Genomic DNA, 22,818 nt, shown 5'->3' on the forward strand with positions numbered 1-22,818 from the left:
TAACAGATATGGTGGCCGCCAGACAGAGGTAACATCCGTATCCTACCTGTAGAGAACAGGAAGGAGGTTTAGTGCCAAAAAGCTTGGGAAGACAGGTGGAGACCTGCCAGAAAAAATCTGGAGCACAAAGTGTAACTACGGGGTTATTACAGTGATGGGGCTACCCCTGGAGGTGAAATGACTGATGTTCCTAACAGACTGAAAACACCGCAGCAACCTGCACTGCTGTAAGGAACTGAGCTGTGTGAAGACAGGTCTCTTACAAGGATGCAGCCTCATTTACGGTGAGATATAAACAAGCCCTTGACTTGATGTCTTTTTTTTTGTATTCGACATCATGCAATCCTATTTAAATCAGTTATACCTGACATGCACCATGATACCAGTCCATGCATGTAGAGCAACCAAACTTGGCCTGTGTAAACCAAATATACTGCGCATAGCATATTCCCTGGTGACAACATATTAGATAGAACATAGAGTTGAGGAGAACTTAATTACATAACTATTAAACTTTGACACCCAAAACAGACAGAAACAATCATACTCCCATCACCAATTTGTGTGTGGGATTTAGTTACATCCACATAGTCCAGAGTCAGGATGAGTTTGGCCTGATTTTGTGTGTGACAGTGGTGAATATAATTTTGTTTAATTCAGTAAAAATATTTTTTGGGTCAGTTACTGCTGATGTGGAGGTGTTCCTAGGATAAGGTGATACCTGTGCAGAGGCTACAGGTGCAAGGTACGATGAGGCAGCAGTGACAACACCTGTAAATGTCAAGGCAGAGGTGTAAAGCGTGTGCTGTCGGTATCACTGACACGCCAAACTATGTGGCTTTCCACCACAAACAAGATAGCTCAGCTGGAGAGAAAAAAAGTAAATGTAAAACTGGGCTATTATGCTTAACTACTAAAAGAATTACCTGGTTATTTCTCATCGTTGTCTGGACAGCAAGAGGCGTAGTGCATAGTAAACTGTGTGAGTGTTGAAGGATAAAACACAGGTTACTAGTGGAAGACTCTGCAGAAAGTAAATTGAGACCTTGGCTGTATCTCAGCTGAGATGGAGATAAAATTACACTATACATGGAAATTGTCGTCTTAAAAAGAGCCACCATGGGGGGGGGAGGAGGGGGAAGAAAAGGGATAGCCTGTTATTGCCATTCCGCTTTTTATTTTACAGCTTTGTCAGGCCTGTAGGTTGTTATATCCTAAAGAGGTACATTATATTGTATGTAGGATATATATCCTAAAGACACAAAATAAAGATTCATGGTATAATGCTCTCATTAGACCAGAAATGTTAAATTTTGAATGTGAGATTTAATGTCAGGCAGTCCTGAGGCAGTAATTTTTAATGGTTCAGGTAGTTTTAAGAGCTAGGTCTTCAGGGCAAATTAATGTTTTTCATCTCTAAGAGGTTCACAAATGATGGCACTATCAATGTAAACTTTCAGCCCTGCACAATCAAATATTTAAAGGTAATTGCACATAATGATGCCAGGTTTTGAAGGCTGTTGAGGAGTTTGCATAAATACCATATTTAAAAGGACGGCATGTAAATGAAAATGGGAATTTACATAGCTGTAATCTAGAAATGTTTCTAAAAAGGAGTCTCCTGCACAACACTATAGGTGGCAAGAGACAGTTCCAGATCCACTAGCAGGAGCAGACAGTTTGGAAGACAGAGTCTTGTAACAAGAGCTCCCCAATAAATACTCTCAGAAACAGACAGCAACAGCACTAAAGGAGATAGGATCTGCTGTATAACTAGTTAAACATGTGCCCAAAGGTATTCTGCCTTCTTTTCAATGCAAAATAATAGCTAAAATACATGCTAAAAGTTGAAAACAACAATTCTGGGAGAAATGTCACAGGAGCAGAAATGCCAGCACTGCACACCCCAGCACTGGGAACTGGGAGGAGACTCCTCTAGTAGCTGAAGGCAAAGCACATCCCTGCTGAAAGTGATTAAAACAAAAACCTCCACAGGCCTTAGTCTGAGAGTGTTTGGTTATTTCCTTAAAACCAAACATTCTGATTATTCAGAATTCCCTGGTGTCTTGTGGGGTTTTGTTTTGGGGTTTATTGTTGGTTGCTTGATTTTGTTGTTGTTGTTTATTTGCTTACCTGTGTGGTTTTTTGTTTGGTTTTTGGGGGTTGGTTTGTGTTTGTTTGGTCCATTGTTTGGGGAGTTTTTTGGGGTTTTTTTGAGGCTTTGTAATTTGTTAAAGGAAAAAAGCTAAAGGAGAAATTTCTGATGTTGGCTTGTTTGCAAAAGGCAGCTTTTCTTTCCCTCTGCCAGCTTGAGGTGATTTTCAAACAGCAGGCATGTGCTCTTCCTTTATTCAGCGAAGAAATTTCATATGAAAAATACTGACCAGCTCTTACTGATTTCCTACAATTGTCTTGATTCCTAGAAGCAAATCTCCAGGAGGATGCATGTGGATGGAAAACCCCAATTTAGCAATTTGCAAGTTTTCCGGTACCAGGAAAAAAATTTTGAAAGAAAGACAGACAGACAGGCAGAAAGAAAGACAGACAGACAGAAAGACAGACAGACAGACAGACAGACAGACAGACAGAAAGACAGACAGAAAGACAGACAGACAGAAAGACAGACAGACAGAAAGACAGACAGACAGAAAGACAGACAGACAGAAAGAAAGACAGACAGAAAGAAAGACAGACAGAAAGAAAGACAGACAGAAAGACAGACAGACAGAAAGACAGACAGACAGACAGACAGAAAGACAGACAGACAGAAAGACAGACAGAAAGACAGACAGAAAGACAGACAGAAAGACAGAAGGACAGACAGAAAGAGAAAAAAACCAACGTCGAAAACACTGGAGTGAGTATATTCTCACTCTTTTAGGAGCGCGTTTGCAAACTCGTCGAGGCTCAGAGCGGCCAGTTCCCGCGTTCATTCCCCTGCAGGCGTGAGGGAGAGCACCGGCTCCCGGCCCGGCTGTTTCCCGGACACGGGCAGCACCCGCTCCAAGGCCACGTCCTTCACTCCCGCACCCGAGCATCAGCAGCTCGGGGGGGTGGGGGGGCGGGACCGACCCCGCCGCGCTGTACCCCGAGGTCCCCGCCGCACACCCGGCCCCGCGGCGGGGCGGGCGGCTCTCACCTACCCGGTACCTCGCCGTGCCTGGGCCGGGCGGGGCTCAGAGGAGGCGAGACGCTGCATCCTGAGGGCGGACCAGCCCGGGCTGCCCGGCCGGGACCTGCGCCTTTAAGGGGCCGGGGGAGGCGGTGGCAGGCGGGCTCTTGGGTTGCTCCTTCCCGCAGTCCCTCCCTCCTGCCGTCCCTCCCCTCCTTCCCCGGGCGGTGGGCAGTGCCCGCAGCCGGGTGCCCGCAGCCATGGCTCTGCTGCTGCCGCTGCTGGTGCGGGCGGCCGGCGGGCTGCGGGCGGCGGGGCAGGGCGGCGGTGGCAGCAGCAGCAGCAGCAGCAGCAGCAGCAGCAGCGCCATGGAGGAGCTCGCCACCGAGAAGGAGGCGGAGGAGAGCCACCGGCAGGACAGCGTCAGCCTCCTCACCTTCATCCTGCTCCTCACCCTCACCATCCTCACCATCTGGCTCTTCAAGCACCGTCGCGTCCGTTTCCTCCACGAGACCGGCCTGGCCATGATCTACGGTGAGTCCAGACCCGCCCGGGGCGTCCTGTTCCCCCCCCCCCCCCCGCCCCTCACCCCGCAAGCCTCGCCCGCCCCGCTCCTCAGCCCCGCTCCGCTCTCTCCCGCCCCTCTCCCAGGGCTGGCCGCTCTGGGAGGGCCGCTGCCAGCCCCGGCAGGTGCTGCGGGGGGCGGCGGGAGGGGGCGGCGGGCCCCGCTGCCCGGCCGCGGCCCCGGGGCTCCCCGCGGTGCGGTGCGGTGCGGGCCTGCCCCCCCCCCCTCGCGGCCGGGCGCCGGGTAGGCCGCGGTCGGAGGGCTGCGGGAGCCCCTCCGCGCCGGTGCTTCTGGGCTCCCCTCCTCTCTTTGGTGCGTGTCCTCGGGCCGCGGGGGCAGAGGGAGAGAGTCGGGATGGGAAACCCAGGTCCGCCGGCGGTGGGGCGGCCGTGCGGGCAGGGCAGGGCAGGGCACGGCGTTGAGTTCTGGCAGCCGTGATTTCCACCCGGTGGAAGAAGGGCTGTGCCGAGTTGGGCTCGTCCCTTCCAGCCCCCTCCTGCCGCGGTGGAGGGGAGTCAAGGGGAGGCTAACCCCCCAGCAGAGCCGCGTGTGCGGGGCTGATGGTTCGGAGGAGCTGGGTGCTGCCCAGGGTGAGCCCCAGCTGGCGGTGCGGAGCGCGTTCCGTGCGCGCTTCGCTACGCGGAGCATAAACAGGTGCGGGCAGGAGCGGCCGTGCGTTTGAAAAATGGCTTGTCTGCCGGCGGCTGGCTCTTGCTGTAGTGCCAGGGGCACTTCTCCTTCCATCAGCTGCAGCGGTTCCTGCTGAAATGGGTGAAACACCTGCCCGGTGTTGGCTGGGATGAGCATCTGGAGGGGAACCGCAGATGAGAAATTGGGCACTCAAGGGGAGGGGCAAAGTGACCTGTTTCCTCCTCGGTAAGTACTGCTGCTACTGAAGAGCTACCCCGTTGCTTGCAAAGCAGTGGAATTTTCCTCTGCCGGTGCTTCTCTTAAAACATCCCAGTTTGCTCTTAGTCACTGGTGCCTTTGCTGCATTGCTGTGTGTCTCCCGTGTGCTTGTTGTGGAAAATGGACAAATGTACAATTCGGTAGTTGACTAAGCTGTGCCCTAGCACGATAAGGCTTAGCAGCTGAGTAGTGGTCAGGAGATGGTAGATTAACTGTGTGTGTGCTGCTTGGAACAGTCAGGGTGGAGCTGTGAGGTTGTGTTGAAGATGTTGTTTAGATATTGCCTTGGTGTTGTCACCCTCAGAAAGTTCGTTTATGCGTTAAGACCATTTCAGTGATTTAGGTGGTTTACTTTGTGGTGGAGATCTTGTGGGCGTGGAAGCGCTAGGATGTGCAATTAAAGTACCAGGGCATCAAGGGCATTTGGGTATGCGTTTGATGAGCTGTATGGGGAAGTAAGAAATTGTTCAACTGGAGAACAGCTGCCTTTCATTAAGCTCGAACTAGTTTACTCAAGCGCTCAGCTCCTGATCCATGAAATGGGTGATAGAGACCAAATTTGACGTGGGAGTGCTGCAGTCCTGTTTTGGGAAAGGCACTATGCTATAGCCCTTTCTGCACCATAAGCAGCACTGCTGGAGGAGTGATTGCACCAAAGCATTGTATCTTCTTGGTGTGCCCTCATTTAAATAATTCTGTTTTCATAGATCCTTCCTCACTACAGCCACCTTCTAGATGAGCCCCTTTAGTATAGCAAAATACATTCTCCCTCCCAAGCAGTGACTCTTGACATGTCATGGCAAACACAGGAAACGTGTTTAGTGAGTTAATTTCCTTTCTAACACTGTTGGCCTTCATGCCAGCAGAGCTCTCCTGAGGCCTGTCTTCACTTGAGCATTTTGCTGACTTCCCTTAGAGCAAAGGAAAAAAACCAACATATCAAGTGTCATAGTAACTGTTATATTTCTGATAACCAGGCTTCGTTCTTCAAACAGGAATTTCTCCTCTTCCTTTGTCACTTAAAGGATAGTGGTTAAACTAAGAGTTGGATTTCTGTTTTGCTGAGAAGTTGGTATCTGAGAAATGCACACTTTTCAAACCATGTATGTATTTAAAATGTGTGTATTTGCCCAGTCTGACTCAAACACAAAATAATATGGCAAAATTTCAAACAGAGTTAGTTGTTCTAAAACCACAAGTATCTAGAAAGAAACGGTTATGAGTGTCTAGGTGGTCTCATAAGGATATATTTCATATATTATTGGTGTAGGCTCCAAATGCTGCACACTTGGTAACTTTCACATGGCTTTATGGTAAAGTCTATAGTACTTGTACCATTTGTGTTCAGTTTTTCTGACAGAAGAATCAGAGTGTACCTATGACAGCAGTTTTCAAGTGTACCTTTGTGAGTGGCTTTTATTCACAGGAGAAGTAAGCTAGCCCTTCAGTGCTGAATACTTTTTATTGTGAAGATGGACCTTGGAGAAAACAAAAACATAATGAAACAACTGTTTTGTGGTACCTAAGACCCCTGCAAAACTGTTTTTTTCCAAAGTGATGAACCTTTGAATGAGTGTTAGACCCAATACACATTTGACCTGATCTAGTTAGGTGAAACTGCAGGTCTTGATGGTTGCTCTTTTGCTCTGAGGTGATGGAGCTGGATTTCTTTGTTGTTGTTACCTAGCCATGTTAATTTACAGCAACGTGCAATGAGGCCTCTTTTCCTTGAGCACAGTAGGAATCAGGTGGCATGAAGCTGGCCTGAAACAGTGAGGGGAGAAGCTGCCTCCAGCCAGAGCTTTTAACCAGCATTTCTCACTTACCTTTTCTGAGAATCCAGATATGAACACATCCTGTTCAACTGTTTGATGTCTCTGCTGTTGATCAAATTTCTGTTAAAGACAACATGCGTTTCACCCAGCTAAAAAAGCCTATAGCCCAAGTACTGCTGGTGCTGCGAAGTCTGCATTTCTTCCAGACTTTGAGTAGCATGTTTTCTGCTCCACATTGAGTGAGAGGCAGCTGTCATGCCTGACAGTTTCACTATGGTGGTCTAATTAGCCAGCTCACAACAGAACAAAGGCTACTGCTCTGTCCAGGTTATCTGTCTTTTCTATAACTTCATTGTGCTAGCTACTTTGATCTGAAGAGTAAAAAGTCATTAAAATAATGATGTAGCCTTTCCTTGTTTCTTATTTCCTGTGTTGTCACTGTCTTTCCAACAGACAGTTGCTTCTTGTCTGTCTCTATTATTCTGATGTGTTAAATATCTTTCACTGAAAACGTGTTAAGATGTGAAGCAACGTGAAGTTTACATGGATGTTTAAGGGCTTGAAGTGCTATTTATTCTTTTTTTGTGATGTGTAACTTCAAAATAAAAAGATGGAAGTTACAGACCTTAGCTGCACATGCTGGATCTGACAGTTTTGTGCGTGAGAGAGGAAGAGACCCCACTTTTTTCATGTCTTAAGATACTTTGCACCTAAAGCTGCGGGTTCTGGTGCAGTGCTGATTTGATTATGTACCATGCTATTGGACTGTGATTATTTGCAGGTCGTACCAAAAGGTGCGTTTGTCGTAAGTGCTACATACAATTAAATACCGGTCTTGACACTGTAACAAAGGTGGTGTTCTGTGACAGTTGAATACTTGCATGGGGCAAATGTTTTGCAGCTGCTCCTAATGCAAGTCATTATGGAGCAATTAAACAAACAAACCAACCCCCAAAACCAACCCACAACAGAGCAATTAAGGAATTGAGACTTTGCTGACTCATGTATGCCAACTTGTGATAGTGATCTTGAAGTTCGATTTTCTTTGTGCTGGTCTAAGTCCTAAGGATGGAGTGTTCTGAGCTGTGCTCTTCCTGAAGAAGTTCAGCTCTGTGTTTGGCAGGTTCCTCTACTCTGCTGAGAAGCATCCCCATGTGGTCGGAAGCATCTTTAGATCTCTGGGGAGAGCTGAAAGGTCGGATGTGATGGTGGCTCCCCAGCACCCTGCTCTTTAGGAAGCAGCTGTCTGAGTATGTAAGCATGTCCCAGCAGATCCAGTGGCATAATTCTCATGACACAATTGGTTTGTCCCTTTTCATAAGTGATACTTTGGGTAACTGGCAATCCACACATCAGCACAGGTCAGTCCTACATTTACCTCCAATGCTTTTTACCTCCTGTGTGGCCTCCAGGATGTTTCAGAACAACCCTGCAGTCAGAAAGGCAGAACTGGACCCAGAAAAATAAAAACTCTACATGAAGAGGCATTTAAAGCTTCTGTCACCTTTTGTGGATCAGAGATAAGAGAGAGGAGGTAAATGGTCAAGATAAAAACATCAGCTTTATTCTGAAATACTCTGTATCACACAAAGTTTCTGTATCCACAAAGCAGATTCAGAAAAGGGCTATTTTTATCTCAGCTGACTACAGTACTCTTTGTTACAATTATAGTCTCCACACATGCTAGAGAGAACCTAATTCAGCTCTATGGCCTTTAAAATAATGGTGGTGTTGTTTTTTTAATAAGCCACTTCTCCATAAGCTATAATACTAGATTTAGGAACATAACTCTGAGCATCCAGTTTTGGGAACATTATTCTTTCTCTGGCAACCTGCTTGTTCTTCCTGGATATTCTTCTAAATCACTTGGTTACAGGCTTCCACAATTTCTTGGCTACTCAGGATGTTTTAATTGTATTGCAAACCTTGTCTCTAAGCTTGCTTAATCGCCTGCTGCTGGGTGAAACTTCTCATTTTACCTTGTGAGAGATTTTGGGGAAAAAATGCTGTGTATCTTATTAACCCATCTCTGTTTCAGATTTGTTCTTCAGGTGGGGTAGTTGGATAGCTTATAAATTGCTAATGCTTCTGAAATGTCTTAGAACTACAATTCAGCTGTAAACCTCAGAGCAGTGGTTTTGTGTGGGTTTTTGTTTGGGGGGTGGGTTTCTGTGTTTGGTTTTGGGTTTTTTGTTTGGTGGTGTTTGTTTTGTTGGTTTTGTTTTTGTTCTTTTTTTAGGGAGGGCAGTGATCTTAATGGAAATTAAGATAAATTAGTTAATTTTTGTTTGTTAACCTCAGTTTCATGAGAGATTTTATCAAATCTGTGCCATAATAACCTTCTGATCACTAGCATGAGCCAAAGGAGAGAGAAATGACAACCCTGGATTTCCTCTACGTGGCTGTTAAAGCTGGTATTACCCAACAACACTACACAGTTGTAGGAACCAGCCAGAGGCTGAAAGGGGAGGTGTTCCTTTCATATACTGCAATTCTCATCTGAATTAGAAAGTTACCACAAACAGATGCCAGTTCTGCAATAATGCAGAGCTCACATGCCTGCCTGCCTTCTGCTCCTGTGTGCCTGCACTATGACTGGCTGTGTTGGGAGGAGCATGCTAAACTGAGGGTAGGTAACCTGATGTCTGGTGCACAAGCTTATTGTCAGACAGTGAGGTGGTTCTGCAGTGCAAGATGGGCTACTGTTGCTCTTGTTTGGGCCCTGTAGGAGCCTGAAGTTTTCCTTAGTCCACTTTTTTATTATTTTAATTTATTATTATTATTATTATTATTATTTCCCCCCCCCAAGTCACTCCTGATTTTTCTTTGTTACCTTGTAATAGAAATATGACTCTAAACCAGTCCTAGGAGGAATCACCCCAAAACACACAACAACTGAGATCCTCTGTAGATGCAGAGCATCTGCAGCTACTCCTTTAGCTCCTGCTCTTGATGCAGGTGAGAAGACTGAACAGGGGATTGTGAGGGAGTCTGTAAAATCTGTTACGTCCTACATTCAGGATGCCCAAAGCTGCTTCTCAGGTGCTGATGGTGTGCCTATCTCAGTGGGTATGTTTTGGGAGAAGGTGCATGGGACAGATCAGGTATTGGTTTTCATCTGTCCTTTTTCCCTTTGATATGTTAGTCCTTTGTTTTATGGCTGACTATAGGTGGGTGATAAGGGAGCATTTCCTTCGCTATTATAACAAAAATATATGTACCAATTGGCACATAATCTTATCACTGGGTTTCACAGAGATACATTGACTTATACCCTATGCAAAACTGAATGAACAATTCAGATATTGTTCTTTCCAATATTTAATTTAGAAAAAACCAAACTGTGCTGGACTGAAGTGATTCTAGCTGTGTCTTTTCTTGTGGTGTGTCTTGTATAGACCTTTCTCATTTTCTGTGCTATAGAAAGACTAGACCATCTTAACACTGACTTCACCTTCACCCCAAGGGATTAGCCACACAGCAGGGTGCTGTTGGAAGTGCCTCTTGGTTCATTTGTGCATCCAGTCCTGCGGAACACGTTAGGTTCAGGAGTGCAACCTATGAAACACCTTTCTAAACTACAGTGTGTCCTGGGCTCACTAACAGAGGTGAAACTCTTCGGAGTTCTGTGGTGTGTGCTCCCAGCTCCTGCTGTCAGCAAAGCTAGTGCAACTGGAAACGGACACAAGCCTTGTCCCTGAATTGCTGGAGCCAGAACTCTCCCTTCTCATTAAACTGGCCTTGCCTCCAAGCCAGGATAGTTTCCTACAACACACACAGATAGCTCTAGAAGCACTGATGGGAAGGCTGGATTCTCTGACAGAAAAGGGTCATAATTCAGTTGTTTATGCTTCCCCTCATGTCCTCTTCCCCCCATGAATTGTAGATGTATAGTAGTCCTTTTCCCCCATCCTTCCTTTGGAAGGTTGGTCTCCCAGCCCAACCTGCTCTGTAGAGTAGTTCAAGATGCCATCATAGAGTTCGGTGAAACCTTTCCCTTGCTTCTGGTAGGGAGACATTTACACCCTCATCCCCAGCTATCTGAAGAACCATTCTCTTTACTAATTAGATGTGGCAGAATAGACCCCCCTGCTGATCTAGAAGTGAGAAATCTGAAGCAGAAATCACAGGTCAGCCATGATTTAAAAAAAAACCCAAAGAAGAATGAACAAAACATGTAAGCCTCAGTACTATGATGTGTTATTGGACACCTCCTGCAGTTCAGAACTATGTGTCTTGGCTTGTTAGGGGCCAGAAGTAAAAATATTTTGCAGTTCCTATCTAGTCCTTTAACAGGTACTGCGTAACATGGATTGTCTTTCCTTGCCTGTGTGCTGTGACTGCTCTGAGTCTGGCACTGAGCTCTTGAACTGTCCCTATGTGTTCAGAAGATGGCTGTTCCCATTCTGATAGCCAAGAACACTAGCTTGTTAGACATACATTATTATTTTTTTTTTTTTCTGACAGGGCCTTTATGTGTGACTCAAGATTAATGCTTTTTTCCCCACAGAAGACTGAATATAGCCTCTCTCCCCCTGCTTTAGTGTAAATGGTGTCTATATTGAAAGGATGTGCTATAAGCAATTATTTTTTTAGAAGGGTATTCATCTTGAAGGGGTTTTTACTAGTGCTGTAAAAAATACACAGTTATTCTCAGGAGATCAGATCTTTTCTGTGTCTACCAAATATGGGTAATTTAGCTGAAACACACTGCTTTTTTTTCCCCTATTAAAAAGCACTTCAGCCTGCAATTAACTGTGTAGGGAGAAAAGAGCAATGGTATCAAACTTTTTTTTCATGTCCTGAAATCAGACAATTTAGTTTACTTTAGAAGTGCCTAAAGGCCCTTGAAAGCTATGGTTGAAAAAGCTGGTATTTTTTATCAGGGAGAAGCAGTTGAAGGCTCCCCCTCAATTAGAGCAGAGGAGATGAAATGTGCTCTTTGCCATGGGAGGCATGTGGTTTCTTTGCTTTCTTCCTGGCTTCAGTATTTCATATTTGGTTTCAAAAGCTGGATTTAAGCTCTGCATTTCTCTTGACAGAGCTGTATGTGTCGGGGATGCATGGAAAAAGATGGCACCCCTCCCTGGTAGTTCTGTCCTAGTGAAGCTCTTATCTGTGCAGCACTGCTGCCAGAAGGTGGTTGTGGGCTCACCTGCTCTGCAGCCCTGGATGGCCCAGCAGTGGGGTAGCTCTGCCCCCGTGGAGGGTCCTGCCTGTAAAGCTGTGCTGGTGGGGCTTGCAGGTCTGCTGGAGCCTGGGCTGCTTCTCCGTAGCTGCCATTTTCCCTGCTTGCGGGGTCTTAAAACCATCCCTGCCCTGTTGAAATAGGTTTCAAAGGCAGCTGGGGACCACTAAAATACCTGGTGCGAACAGTGCATGTAATGAGTGTGTTAGTGGTTTCACTTCTGTTACTTTGTAAGCCTTTGGGAGGGAGAAGTTTGAACAGCAGAGCTGTGGGTGAGTCTGATGGACGTCTTGGTGTGCTAGCTTTGTGGAAATGTTTAAATAAACTGGTATGCTTATTCTTGAGTGCCTTGCCACTCCATAGTTGTCTTCACTTCTCACTGTGCTTAGAAAAATAATTAGTACTGAGGTGGTTTGGTTTTTTTTCAGTGCTTTTTGACTTGTTCTCCTGCTCTTCCATTATGAAGCTGGGGGACTATCCTTAAAATTAAATAAAAAGGATGGAAACAAAGGAACACAGTTTAAATGTATTCTAAAATGCAATTAACTTGTCTGGGTGTAAGATGACAGTCTTCAGTGTGCTAGCTGTGTGGATGTTCTGTGCATGCACCTGCAACTCTTACCACCAGTAGCTAGCTGAAGGGAAAGCTGCATTTGTCGTTTGTTGTTCCCTACACATGAGATTCTTCCCGGTGTCAGCCCTGCAGCAAGGCATGCTGTGGCCATGGTCAGTGCCAACACACTGGGAATGCAGTCACTGCACTCAGATGCTATCCCATTAATTCAAGAGTTGGATTAAATTTGAAAACTGCTGTTAAACTTTGCCATTGCTTTGAATATGATATATGAATAGAAAGATGTTTTAACTGCTGATAGTTTAAAAATATCAATTGTCCCACAAGGGTATGCCTAACTTTTGATTTGTACTCTTTGAATCCATTAGAATGGATTTCCATGCTAATTCTGAGGAAAAAAATTTTTTCCCCCCACTTCTTTGCACTTGCTATTAAGTCCTTCAGTAGTGAAAAGGGACCTGCATTTGAACTGTCATATAGCGCTCTGCTGTTCTTTTACTGCTGCATAGTCCTTCCTATTTGCTCTTTCTTTCATGTCGATCTTCATTGTGCTTACTGATTGTGTAACAGCCTTTCTCCTGGGAATAGTTTCCTTATCCATGAGACAGCTTGACTGTTCTTCCTTAAATTGCCTTCTTAGTGAGTGAATATTAGTGTTTATCCCTGAAATCCACCCTCTCCTGCAGCTAGAGAACTTGCTTTACAGCCTTTGCTGAACATACAAGTCACAATGGAGTTGGACACTTGCCCCATCCTTAAACTCTGCTGAGGCTGGAGATAATGTATTGCATCCTTGTATACCCAGCACTTTTGTTTGCAGTCTTAGGATTGGGCTGGTTTTGTAGATGCATTGCAAACTCTACTTTTATACACTGTGAAATATTTTTAATTACTTTTGGAGAAATGGAAGCTTTACCTGGGCATGTTTGAAAGTGATCTGGGTTGGCTTTTTCATGCAACAGCAATCCTCAAAGACCTAGCTAGGTTCTACCTAATTGATGCTTTATTTCCTTGTCTGTTTATGAAAAATTAAGTTGATAAGTGGTTGAGAGAGAGAGAATACAATTAATGCTTTATTTGTGTTTGCAAGTATATATCATATTTAAACTTGTTATTCTTGGCCTGAAATACTAACTTGTTTGAGTTGACTTTTAGCTTTGCCATGTTATTGACTCTTTCTAAGTAGCCTTTAGAAGTTGGCCTCAGTAGAGGAGTTTGAACTGACACATGTAGGGACCTCCTTGGCTAGTTGGGAGGGGTATGCCACCTGAGGTGGAAGGGGCATTTACAGGACACGTGGAGCAGTGTGTGGGGTTGGCATCACCAGCTACACTGCAGTCCTGCAAGGGCTGGAAAATACAGGAATAAGTGTGGAGGAAGAAAACTGGTGAAAAGGCTTATTCCTGTTGTGAGAGTGTGACCTGGTTGTTTTTTTCTGGGTTATCTCTGATATTCTAGTTGACTATTACATAATGTTGTATATTAAGAGCAGAGAAGGATGACTATATGTGAATTCTGCAAACATATCTGGCAAGATTTGCTGTAGCATCCTTTTCTGGCTCCCAGAACTGAAATGGGCACTTCTGCTTGCTTAGCTTGTCTTGAAGCTTTCTGCTTCAGCAGCTGTGACTGCTGCACCACATAAAATGTACAGTTTTGTCATACTTGTCTTCAGTATTAGTGTCACAGGGAACATATTCCCACCTGACTCTGTTTACAGTGTATAGTTCTCAGAAAGAGGTGTTTTGAAGACATGATGGTGTGAGCAAAGTAGTCTTAACTCTGGAATAGACTTTCATGAGGGCAACTGAGTGCCGGTACATTTCAGACTGTTACTGCTTTTAATCTCTGCGTGGCAGTGTATGTAACTTGGCAAGTTTATGAAGCTCATTTTTATCTCTAGAATTTTCTAACCTTTTTTCAACCATGTTCGCAAGTGTTAGAGCAATGTGGTGATCTGCTCAGCCCCAGACACATTCTTCAGGCTTCAGGAGGTTGAATGGAAAGATTGCTCCTGAACCAGGTTTAAATTTTCTCTGAAGTTCTGACCTAGAAATTCTCAGGGAGTCTTCTGCTCCCAAATCTCTCTTGGAGAGAAGGAACATCCTTAGAACACAGGCTTCTTGGGCTTCCAAAGAAATCCAGTGGATGACTATCCTCTCAATGATATTTTACAGAGATTCATGGACATAAAATTAATCTTTTCCTCAGCACTACATGGCTGAAGTGATAGTGAGGGATTTCATAATGGTGACCTGCTTGTTAAATACAGTAACTGAATATGATTGTAGCATACTCAGTTTCTATGTGTCTGCATGAAACAGAGATATTTCAGTGATACCTAGAACTTTATCTTCTCCTTCCCCTCCTTTAGCCTCAGGGAACCATAAAAAGAGTTTCTTGCTCTTGCTGGCAAATGCTTGAGTGCATATATTTCAATGTTTTCAGTTTTCAACTCTAATGGTTTTGGGATCTCTTCCAAAATGTAAAGCATAGGACAGTTCTATTTCTTGTTCTCTGTACTAAAGCCACAAATACCTAATCTTCTCACTGCATCAGGTGCTTATGATGTCAGATACATAAGTGTTCTGCCAAACCTAATTAGGGACAGGGGAAACTTTGCATTACATGTTGTGTGTATGTGTGGCAGAGCCCCTCTCCTAAAGACTGGAAGGCTGGGGCAAGAGTTGTAAGCACAATCTTCTTTGTGTTTATGAACATTTTCTTCTGAGCTTGTTGAAGCTAAGGCCTCATCAGGGCCTCAGTCTTTTAGGTACTGCTTAAACTTGTAGTTCTTAAAAACTGCCTCTGAAGTGATTGGTTTGCTAGGCTTACTGGCCAGAGTCACATGTTGTGTTTTCTTCACTGTTACCAGACCACAAGCTGTTTTCCTGCATTAGGTGCTACCTCTACCAGAGCCCTAAGAAACTGGAGACTCCCAAAAATTGGGAGGATGATGTCTATATCAATTTGGGTAGCCTCCTTTCCCTCTTATTTCCTCATATGCGAGGTGCTGATAGAGATAAATCTTGCCCTTCAGTAGTTCTTTTCTATGGGAATTGCCTAAAACTCTTTCCTTGTTGCTTCTCCCCAAGGCACATCCAATAGCTTAATACTGACAACCTGGATTTCTCTCCATATGTCAGACCTAATTTATTTATTTTTTTTCCCAGTCTAAACTAAATATCTTTGCTCACTTTCCTGCCTTTTGGCAGTTGGCTTAAGCTCAGGATGGCTGAAATAACTTGTTGTTTTCATCTTCCTCCTGCTACCACAATCTTTTCCATTGCTCAGGCTGGTTCACCGAGTACTACGGAAATGATCTATACCTTGTCTTCACATGCAAACTGTTTTACCTAGAAAGAATTTCCACAGCTTAAATTAATGTATGAATTTCCATCCCTCTGTGCACAGCTACAGCCTAGGCTTTCATTACAGCAATGATTCCTTCAGTGTTCTGCTTCTAAAGATCCAGGAGAACAGTTGTGTTAGGTTAAACTTTGGCAATTTTTGTTATAAGAAACTTTTTTCCTTGGCTCTCTTTAGCTTTGTTGCTGTGTTCTCAGCTGCCTTCCTGTTTCTGTGGGTATAATTTTAGATTTTTTTCAATAATGCTATATGAATCACTGTTTTTGCAAAGTGAAGGGTAAATATACCACTGTCTTTAGGAATATCTACAATTAACAAGAATTATCTAATATTATTTTACTTGCTAGTAGGCTGTCAAAAGCAAGACCTACTTTTCAGTCCTTGGACTTCCAAAGAAGGGTTAAAGCTTGACTCAAGGGCAAAGTGCAGGTTGTTCAGCTATAAGAAAAAGGTTGGACCACTGATGCCTGTTTACCATCAGGTTAAGTTATGGAATTTTCTTGGAATGGTGAGTGAGGACATTAACACAGTTCGTAACACTAGATTAAAATGAGTTTATAAAAAACAGTCTTTTGGTCAAGCTAATCTTCTGAGATCTTCAGAACCTTTAATTGAAGAAAAGGACACTGCTTAAGAACACAAGTTGGTAGCTTTTACAATGATGGCAAAGTGCCAGCATCCCAGTGGTGCAATATCTGCATGGTGTTTGCTGGACATGAAGATCCTTGAACTGGTCACATTTCTGACTTGTGTGCACCCACATACAACATACATGCCTTGTAGAGTATCTCAAACAACCAGGCTATTCTGGGAAGTAAGTAATTCAACTCTACCTGAGCACAGAGACAGTTTTCTGATGCTTCACTTGATTGAAAACAGTGGTTTCTTACATTTGGTTTAGTATAGAAAATATACCACTTTACGTGTGGAGACAGTGTGTTGTTTTTTTTTTTCTAACACTGAAAAAACTTTTCAACTAAAGAAGCTTAGGTGCCTGCTTTTTGTTATCCTGATACATAAAGTGAGTGTGTGTTGTATGGAGAACAGAAGAGGTCTGTGAATCATATATTGAAATAAGGATGTGATCAGTGGCAATCTCATGCAGCTCAAGTAATCATAGAATGGTTTGTGTCAGAAGGGAGCTTAAAGACCATCTAGTTCCACTCCCCCTACATGGGCAGGGACACCTCCCACTAGACCAAACTGCTTAAAGCCCCATCCAACCTGGCCTTGAACACTTCCGGAGGGGGATATCCACAACTTCCCTGGGCAATTTGTGCCAGTGTCTTACCACCTTCACAATCAGGAATACTCCTAAATTTGACAGTTGTTACTATAGGTGATTTACCTGTGACACTGTATTTGCCTTACTGCTTGAGAAACTTGAAACATCAGCTTGTTGATGATTGTGGCTTTATGGGAAGTTCCTGAGCAGGGGTCTTGCAAGGTTCAGAGTCAGTGGGCTGGTGAGACCAGGAGGGTGTTCTGGTGCTGTTAAATGCTATTAGGAAGATCCTAACTGATTCCTGTTAGCAACTATTTGCCAGAGGTCCATTCTGTAATGCTTGGCTTCAAAGGTAGGAAAAACTAAGTTGAAAGCAGTACTCTATTATTAAAAGATCTGTGGGGAAAAAAGCTCATTTTCATACTGCAATTCGAACTGACCACATTCCATGGACTTGATACTGGGATGTCACATTTGCAGGACATGGTCTGCTAGACAAGTGGCTGTATTGACCAGTAAATTTTTTTTTTATGACTTAGAGTTTGTGCTTCAGGATGAAGCAGTTTTGTTGTGAGCTTCAGTGAGCAGAAGATCAGCCAGTACTGAAGAGCTCACCTGCTCTGTTGGGAAGAAGTTGTAGAACAAATTGCTCAAGCAACAGGTGCCCCAAGGAGAAATGCTCAGCTGAATGTGTCTGTGGAGAGAGATTTAGTTAAGGAGAAGGTGGCAGATTCAGTCAGGCTTATTGAAATAGGCTGAGAGATTGACTATGGGAAGGCAAAAGTTTTCTGGGGGGTATTATTATTTATTTATTTATTTATTGGTGATAAAGCAGTGGCTGAAAAACCAGTAGCTTTTGTGCAAGGAAGAAAAACATTCCAATTGCTGATCTAGACTTTTCATTGCTGTGTTCCTTTGCTACTTGGCAGACCTTTCTGTGTAGTCTGTGGGTCACAGCCCAGTAACCTCAAGTTTTTGAAGTAATAAATAGGAAATCCTGAAAAATATGTTTTTCCATTAGGAACTTAACTGAGGAAGAGGCTTGTGGCTGTGGTCGGGATTAGGCTGTTGAGCTATGTGGCATGTGTTTTTGGAAGTCAAGGTCAGTTGCACCATCTATCTTAACCAGCACAGCTGTATTGCTCAGCTTGTAAAAATGTTTTTAGTCACCTGTTTGTGCTGCTGCTTTTTTTCCTACATACTCCTACTTGCTGGGCACACCCGGCATACCTGAAGGGATGGTGTGATAGCAGGGAGCAGTGGAATGGCTGGGCCACTGTTACTTATCAGCCTCAAGGTAGCATCCAATTCTCTTCACAAATCTTTATACCTCTTTATGTAGGATGGAAAAAAAGTGTGTATGAAATACCACAGTAACATCCAAGCATTGTAAAACCTTATTAATTTTTGCCTCCTAAAGATGGAAAGTAGTACCAGTTCTGAGGTACATGACAGGAGATGTTTGCTCAAAGCTGCTTGGGAAACTTGCTGCTGAATTCAATCACAAGCTCTGATTTTGTCCTTACTTAATGATTTCCACCAGTGTAATCTCTTCTGTTCAGGGAAAAGCAGAACCCTTCACTCTGAAGCAGAGGATGCTCTTGCTTCTGCAATGATCATACAGTGCCCCAGTTAAACGTGATCTGACTTTGTATGCCTTAACTGTGCCTGTAACAGTGATTGAAGCAAATCTTTTAGTGGTGCCCAGTCGTTATGCTGGTTTCCAAATATGTTTGTTTTATACATTTAATGACATCTGCCAGATTTTGCATTATGTTTGTTGTCTGAAATTTGACTGACTGCAGCCTGATGAGTGCTCTCCCAATGGTTTGTCAGTGCAGTCTGTCAGCATTTAGCATGAATAACTGGGCACACCTTTTGTCTGTTTTGTTATAGTAACAATCCAGAAGGTGACACTTTCTTCTGCACCTATCTGGATCTCATAACCTGAAATGTTATAGTAACAGTGATAATGCTGTACTTTTCCTCAAAGTTGTGCTATTCCTTCTGAAATATTAGTTATTTATGCTGGAAGAAAATGACAGGCTAAGCGGTCTACTTGCTTCCTTATGATAATTAGATCTGATTCCAAAACTGATCCTGTATATCTGTGGGTCTAATAGCTAGATAACACCTTACTGTAAAGAGCAGTTTGATCTTCCATTTATTGTTGCTTATCCTGCTCAAGTTTCATAACAAGTCCTCTGGCTTAAATTGATACAGCTTGTTAAAAGCTTCGTAAAAAAAATAATAAAATTGCAATGGATGTGTATTTGTTGCTTTGCATTACTTATTGTGTGATATGTTTTTAGAGTTTGGGAGGCAATTTTTTAAATTCATGTTGGCTGAGAGCAAAATCACTGTGCAGCTGGTTTGCCTGCTACCAAGGGCAGGCTGGCTGAAGCAGTGATTCTCACGAGGTCCTTGCCATGAATAGGCATCGCAGCAGTAATTTTTATCAAGAACTACATTTAATTGCTACAGCTTCAGAACGTATCATTGTCAGGAGCTGACATGAGCATACGTTCTGTACAGAGGCAGCAGAGTGCTCCACAGTGCCTGTAGCAGCCTTTCAGCCCACCTGTAACCTTGTTTTATTTTTGTCATTCCTTCTTTCTGTGTGTTACTGATCCTTAGACAAAGGAGCGGGGAAATACAGTCTTTCTCTGTATTTGGGAGGGAGGGTGCTGCAAAACAACTTTATTTATACAGAAGCACTTTGCAGCTTTTGAAATAAAGCATCTGAATGGTGTAGTGCTTCATAAACCCTTTTTGACCAATTTCCACCATTTTCCTGTTTTGTTTTGAAGAGCATGTACATTTTCTAGCTGACCATTGTACAGATCAGCAGTTCTTCAGTGCGTGCTTTGAAAGCTTGGGGTTTCATTATGGCCCTATTGCCGTTCTTTACAATCTGAAGAAAGCCTGCATTCATAAGGATTACTGCATCTGCAAAGGATGAAGAATAAGTAGGAATTATTAACTCCAGTGGTCATGAATGGATGGATTGTCCTGGGCGTTTGTTCAGTTGTCAGTATATTGTAAAGTATTTGGGCTGGCAAAAAACGTTAGCTTTGAGTAACATATTCATTTTATTATTAGCACAGTAGAGTACTCAGAGAGAGTGTATTCTAAGACAGCATGTGGTGTACTAGTGTATATCTCTTCTTAACTATGATTGATTGATTTGTTTATTTCTCACTGAAATCTTGTAAATATAGATTTTAACTCTACTTTCCATTGGTAGCTGTGCTCATCTTATCAGACAAGTTTTATCCAGGAGGTACTCACAATTCCAAATAGGATGCTGCATTGTGTTATGCCAGGAACACTGAAGAAGGAGGACCTTGCTGTACTGGCTGAAGATCAGAGTACATTGTGGAGTCTGAAACGTTCCCTGTGTTTGCAAACATAAATAGTACTTTGGCCAAGAATTGTGATTGTGTGCCTTCGGATTCCACTTTTCCGCTCCTGTCGTGGTGGGTGGTGGCAAATGCAAGTTTTTACTGTGGTGTTCTGATATATCACTTCAGCAGTTCTATCTTCAGCATTACTGGCCTCTTCTAAATACAGTGTTAATCAGGAGTAAGTGCTCACTGGGCAGTTGCTGTACTCAGAGGTAGCATGAGGCACTCAGCAATGCTCCAGTGCCAGAGCAACTAAATAACATCTCACGTTGCCAGTTTGCTCTTGATTGAACTATGACCAACACTTTAAATAGATAAGATGTCAGAAAGCTGGTACAATGTAATTTAAAATAAAGAAATAGAGTGAAATTGTTTGGTAAAGCTTTCTGCAGGGTGTGGGTACCTCGCATGCCTGGCACTGACTGCAGATCAGAACAGATGTGTCTCTTGTGGCTGACTGGTGCTTCCAATTCCATTGGTACTAATTATTTTAGCAACTGCACAAACCAAATGTAACACTTGTTAATATTGTATACAAAAATATGACACTCATGAGAATGTTATTTATTGCATGCAGTATTAATATTCTGGTCTGAAGAAAGTTTTCTTGCTTTTGAATTTTCAGTATGGAATCTGTTTGGGTTGAGTCAACAAGCAAACCTGGGGACTTTCCTACAGCTACTGAAGTGGCAAATGTTAGTGGTGCTTTTTGAAGATATCTATAGTTAGAGATAACCTTTCCAGAACAGTACTTCACTAGTGACAGTTTATTACTAATGACAGCTCTTGCATAAAGAGCCTTTGAATAGCAAACTAAGAGCTTAAAAATAGTAGTTATTTGAGGTATTTATATTTAGAGGAAGGGGAAGTAAGGGGGAAAGAGATCCTTGATGAAAATACAAAGCTGGGTAATCCCTCTAGGTGCATATTTTGAATACTGTTTTATTCAGATTTTCAATGAAATAATTTTGCTCACACTTGCCATTTTTTAGAGTCTTTGCTAGCAGAAGACTTGAGCACACAGTGATGTGACTTTTTTGCAGATGTCCGCTAACTTATGCGTGTTCCCTGGTTTGGTGGAAATCGCTGTGACTACATTCCCTGACATCAGGACATCTGTGGTTATTGCTGATAGAAGGTGTTAATTGAATATTTGCACTTCTGTAGGCATCAGTTGCCCAGCTGTTATCTGTCAGGCTGGATTTGCATTGCTATAGTCATGTCACAGATTTTTAAATTTTTTCCATGTTCCCTTTTGATAATTTTGGTAAGTCAGGCTGAAGGAACTTGCCTGTATAGTACATTTGTATGAATCAGCTTCCATGCTACTTCTGGCACAGAAGATTGAATAACAATGTTCAGTGTTACTTATAGCCCATGGTCATGTGGGTTCCTAGGATTTTTTCATCACGTCTTTTGGAAACTGCAAAAGCAGTGGTTGTCACACTCAAAGTGTTAGACCAACCTGTGCTCTCTCTGCTTGTGTCCAGTCTAAGGAAATGCATCCTTGTGCTTGTGTCAGTGTACCTCACCTATGCTCCAGCTTTAGCTGTGCTTGCCCAACTTGTGCTTTACCTTGAGCTCAAGGATACTGAGGTTCTAGCAATGATGGAGGTCAGTTCCTAGACACTGTTGCAGATACAGTGTGTCCAAAACCGCAAATGACCTCATACAGTTGACTTGAAAGTTGTACTTGGTGTTGTCTCTTCTGAGCTTCTAGAACAGTTATATGTGGTGTATGGAGCTGTTACCATCTATCATGTCACTCTATGGTTTTCTTCTTTCCTTCTCTTATTTTTTTGGAATACGATTGCTACTCTCTGGGCATTCACACAAACATTAAATCCTGTGATGTGTTTGCAGGGGAGTGCTATTAAGGATTTGTCAATCTTGGAAGAGATCCACCTTGCTGATATCCTTTCCAAATTTTAACAAACCGGACATGGCCCTAGTGCACAGCAGCCTCCTGTGAGCTGTAAGAAGTCCCATCTTAGAATAAAGGTGCTGGAATGAGGTTGGACTTCACATTTGAACTGTCTAACACAGTGCAGCTTTCTCATGTTCTGCCTGCTGGTTTCTGGGACCAAAGAGCAGTTTTCTAAAGCACAATGAAGTGAAGTTTGCTGTGCTGTATGGACAGTGGGACACTTCAGTGTGCTTTAGAAGATTGTGTTCTGCACAAAAATGTGCTGTTGGAGTTAAGATAAAGTAGTGGCAGCAGTGATGGAGGGAATAGACCAGTCAGGGGTTGCAGCTCCATGCACTTCTGGTTACAGCTTCTTTGCAATTCGATTCTTGGTGAACATTTTTATCTTTGCTTCTATAGCCTGTCATCACCAAGTCTTCTTCCTCCCTCTCTGAGCTATGTCTTGTCTTCCCTGCTCTAGTGCCTGGGGGTTTATCTGGTGTTCATGAGTTTGTGCTGTCATTTTTATCCAGGTAAATGCCTAGGCAGATACCCAGAACTATGTGTAGTCTTTCACAATGGGTGGCAGACTGCGATGGAAGCTGCTTTGGAGATACTCATAAGGTCTTTTGGATTTTTCTTTCTAGTGTAGTAAGTGTTGTCTTAACAGCTACAATACAGAGACTTACTATTGTCACTGTTTTGTTTTTTGGTTTTTTTTAGAAGCCTTGATTGCCTCTTTTTATCCCCTTTTAAAAAACTTTTATGGAAGTCTTTTAATATTTTAC

General features: G+C 43.3%; 2 protein-coding genes across 3 annotated transcripts in view; one reads left to right on the top strand and one right to left on the bottom strand.

Annotated features, from left to right (window-relative positions):
- Window positions 1–3,098, bottom strand: part of LOC127380048 (regucalcin) — a 132,502-nt gene extending 129,404 nt beyond the window's left edge. Inside the window, exon 1 of the mRNA XM_051608455.1 lies at window positions 3,095–3,098. The gene's annotated coding sequence lies outside the window, so the exon portion shown is untranslated. The remainder of the gene's footprint in view (window positions 1–3,094) is intronic.
- A 250-nt stretch (window positions 3,099–3,348) lies between these two features.
- SLC9A7 (solute carrier family 9 member A7) overlaps window positions 3,349–22,818 on the top strand; it is a 72,262-nt gene continuing 52,792 nt past the window's right edge. For both annotated transcript variants that reach the window (XM_051619773.1, XM_051619784.1), the window contains exon 1: window positions 3,349–3,646. In XM_051619773.1, coding sequence (XP_051475733.1) covers window positions 3,373–3,646 — 274 coding nt within the window. In that variant the 5' untranslated portion in view covers window positions 3,349–3,372. The remainder of the gene's footprint in view (window positions 3,647–22,818) is intronic.

Source organism: Apus apus, chromosome 1 (genome assembly GCF_020740795.1).
Source record: "Apus apus isolate bApuApu2 chromosome 1, bApuApu2.pri.cur, whole genome shotgun sequence".
Classification (NCBI taxonomy): Eukaryota; Metazoa; Chordata; class Aves; order Apodiformes; family Apodidae; genus Apus; species Apus apus.